Raw genomic sequence first — 1,203 nt, forward strand, 5'->3', positions numbered from 1 at the left:
TCGGGGAGCAGGTGGCGGGGCCGAGGAGGAGGAGGAGAGGGGGGGAGCATGGAGGAGCGCTGGGGGCGCCGGTGCCCTGCCCGGGCCGGCCCCGTCCCGCCGGGGAGGAACGGGCTGTCACGGGCCGGTCGGCCCCGCCGGTTACGTACCTGAAGTAGTAGACATCGCTTTTGCCGGCGCTGAGGCCCGACTTGCGGATCACCTCTTCCTTCTTCCAGCCCGGGGGCAGCGCGGGGCAGTCCATCCTGCCCTGCTTCTCCATGCACCGGGCGCAGGGCCCGAGGCGGCGGCGCCGGATGAAGAAGAAGAAGAAGAAGAAGATGAGGATGAGGAGGGAGGACGAGCGGGGAAGGGGCTCGCCCGGCGCCCAGCCCCCCGGCGCTCGCAACAAGAGCTTTATTGTTCCCGGACACGGCCGGGGCCGGGACCCCCTGGCGATGGCGGCCGCGGCGCGCTGCTCGGCGCCAGGAGCGCGGGCTGCGCGCGCAGCCGGCGGAGCTCTCGCCCCGGCGCCCGCTTCCGCGACTCGAGCCCCGGAATCCGTGTCAGCGGCCCTTCGAGCTGGGGCGCGGCGCGGCCTAGAGGGGCCAGAGCGGCCAACCTTCCGCCGACCATAGAGAGAGCCGTAGGCGGGACAGAGCGGCAACCGGCGGGGACGGAGCGGGGAACGGACAGCGGGCTGCCATGGCCGGCGTTTTCGGACGTCCTGCGAGCGGGGGAGCTCTGCCGGGAGGGCTCGGGCTCTCCGGCGGAGGAGGAGGAGGAGGCGGCTGGAGGAAGCCCGGAGCGGAACCGCGGCGGCAGGTGCCGGGGCAAGGAGGAAAGCGTCCGTCACCTCCCGCTTGTCCCCCGGCGTGAGGGAGAGCGGTGCCGGGCTGGCGTTGGGACGGAGACGCCGACACACCTCCTGCCGCCCAAAACCCCAAATTCCCCCGTTTCCTCCTCCAAAAGCGTCCACGAACGAAACGCTTCCCCCCACACCCCTTCAGTTTATTCGTGTCCTCCACGCTCCCACCACCGGCGCCGCCTCCCCCTCGCCGGGCTGACAGCCCTCCACCGACCGGGGCCCGCCGGTGCTCTGCCGAACTCGGGGGCCCTTTCCCCGCAACACGACGCCGACTCCGCACCCCCAACTCCCCCCTGCCCCGGGTCGGGCACCCGGCAGTCCCGTAACGGAGCCACCGGAGGGCCAACCTCCTGACG

The 1,203-nt window shown here is 72.7% G+C and overlaps 1 protein-coding gene across 1 annotated transcript in view; it reads right to left on the minus strand.

Moving 5' to 3' along the window:
* MBD2 (methyl-CpG binding domain protein 2) overlaps positions 1 to 451 on the minus strand; it is a 41,865-nt gene extending 41,414 nt beyond the window's left edge. The window contains exon 1 of the mRNA XM_010583035.1: positions 150 to 451. Within this exon, the coding sequence (XP_010581337.1) occupies positions 150 to 262 (113 nt within the window). The 5' untranslated portion in view covers positions 263 to 451. The remainder of the gene's footprint in view (positions 1 to 149) is intronic.
* Between the last annotated feature and the right edge of the window lie 752 nt (positions 452 to 1,203).

This window comes from Haliaeetus leucocephalus, unplaced genomic scaffold, assembly GCF_000737465.1.
Source record: "Haliaeetus leucocephalus isolate CR32 unplaced genomic scaffold, Haliaeetus_leucocephalus-4.0 Scaffold866, whole genome shotgun sequence".
In the NCBI taxonomy this organism is placed as follows: Eukaryota; Metazoa; Chordata; class Aves; order Accipitriformes; family Accipitridae; genus Haliaeetus; species Haliaeetus leucocephalus.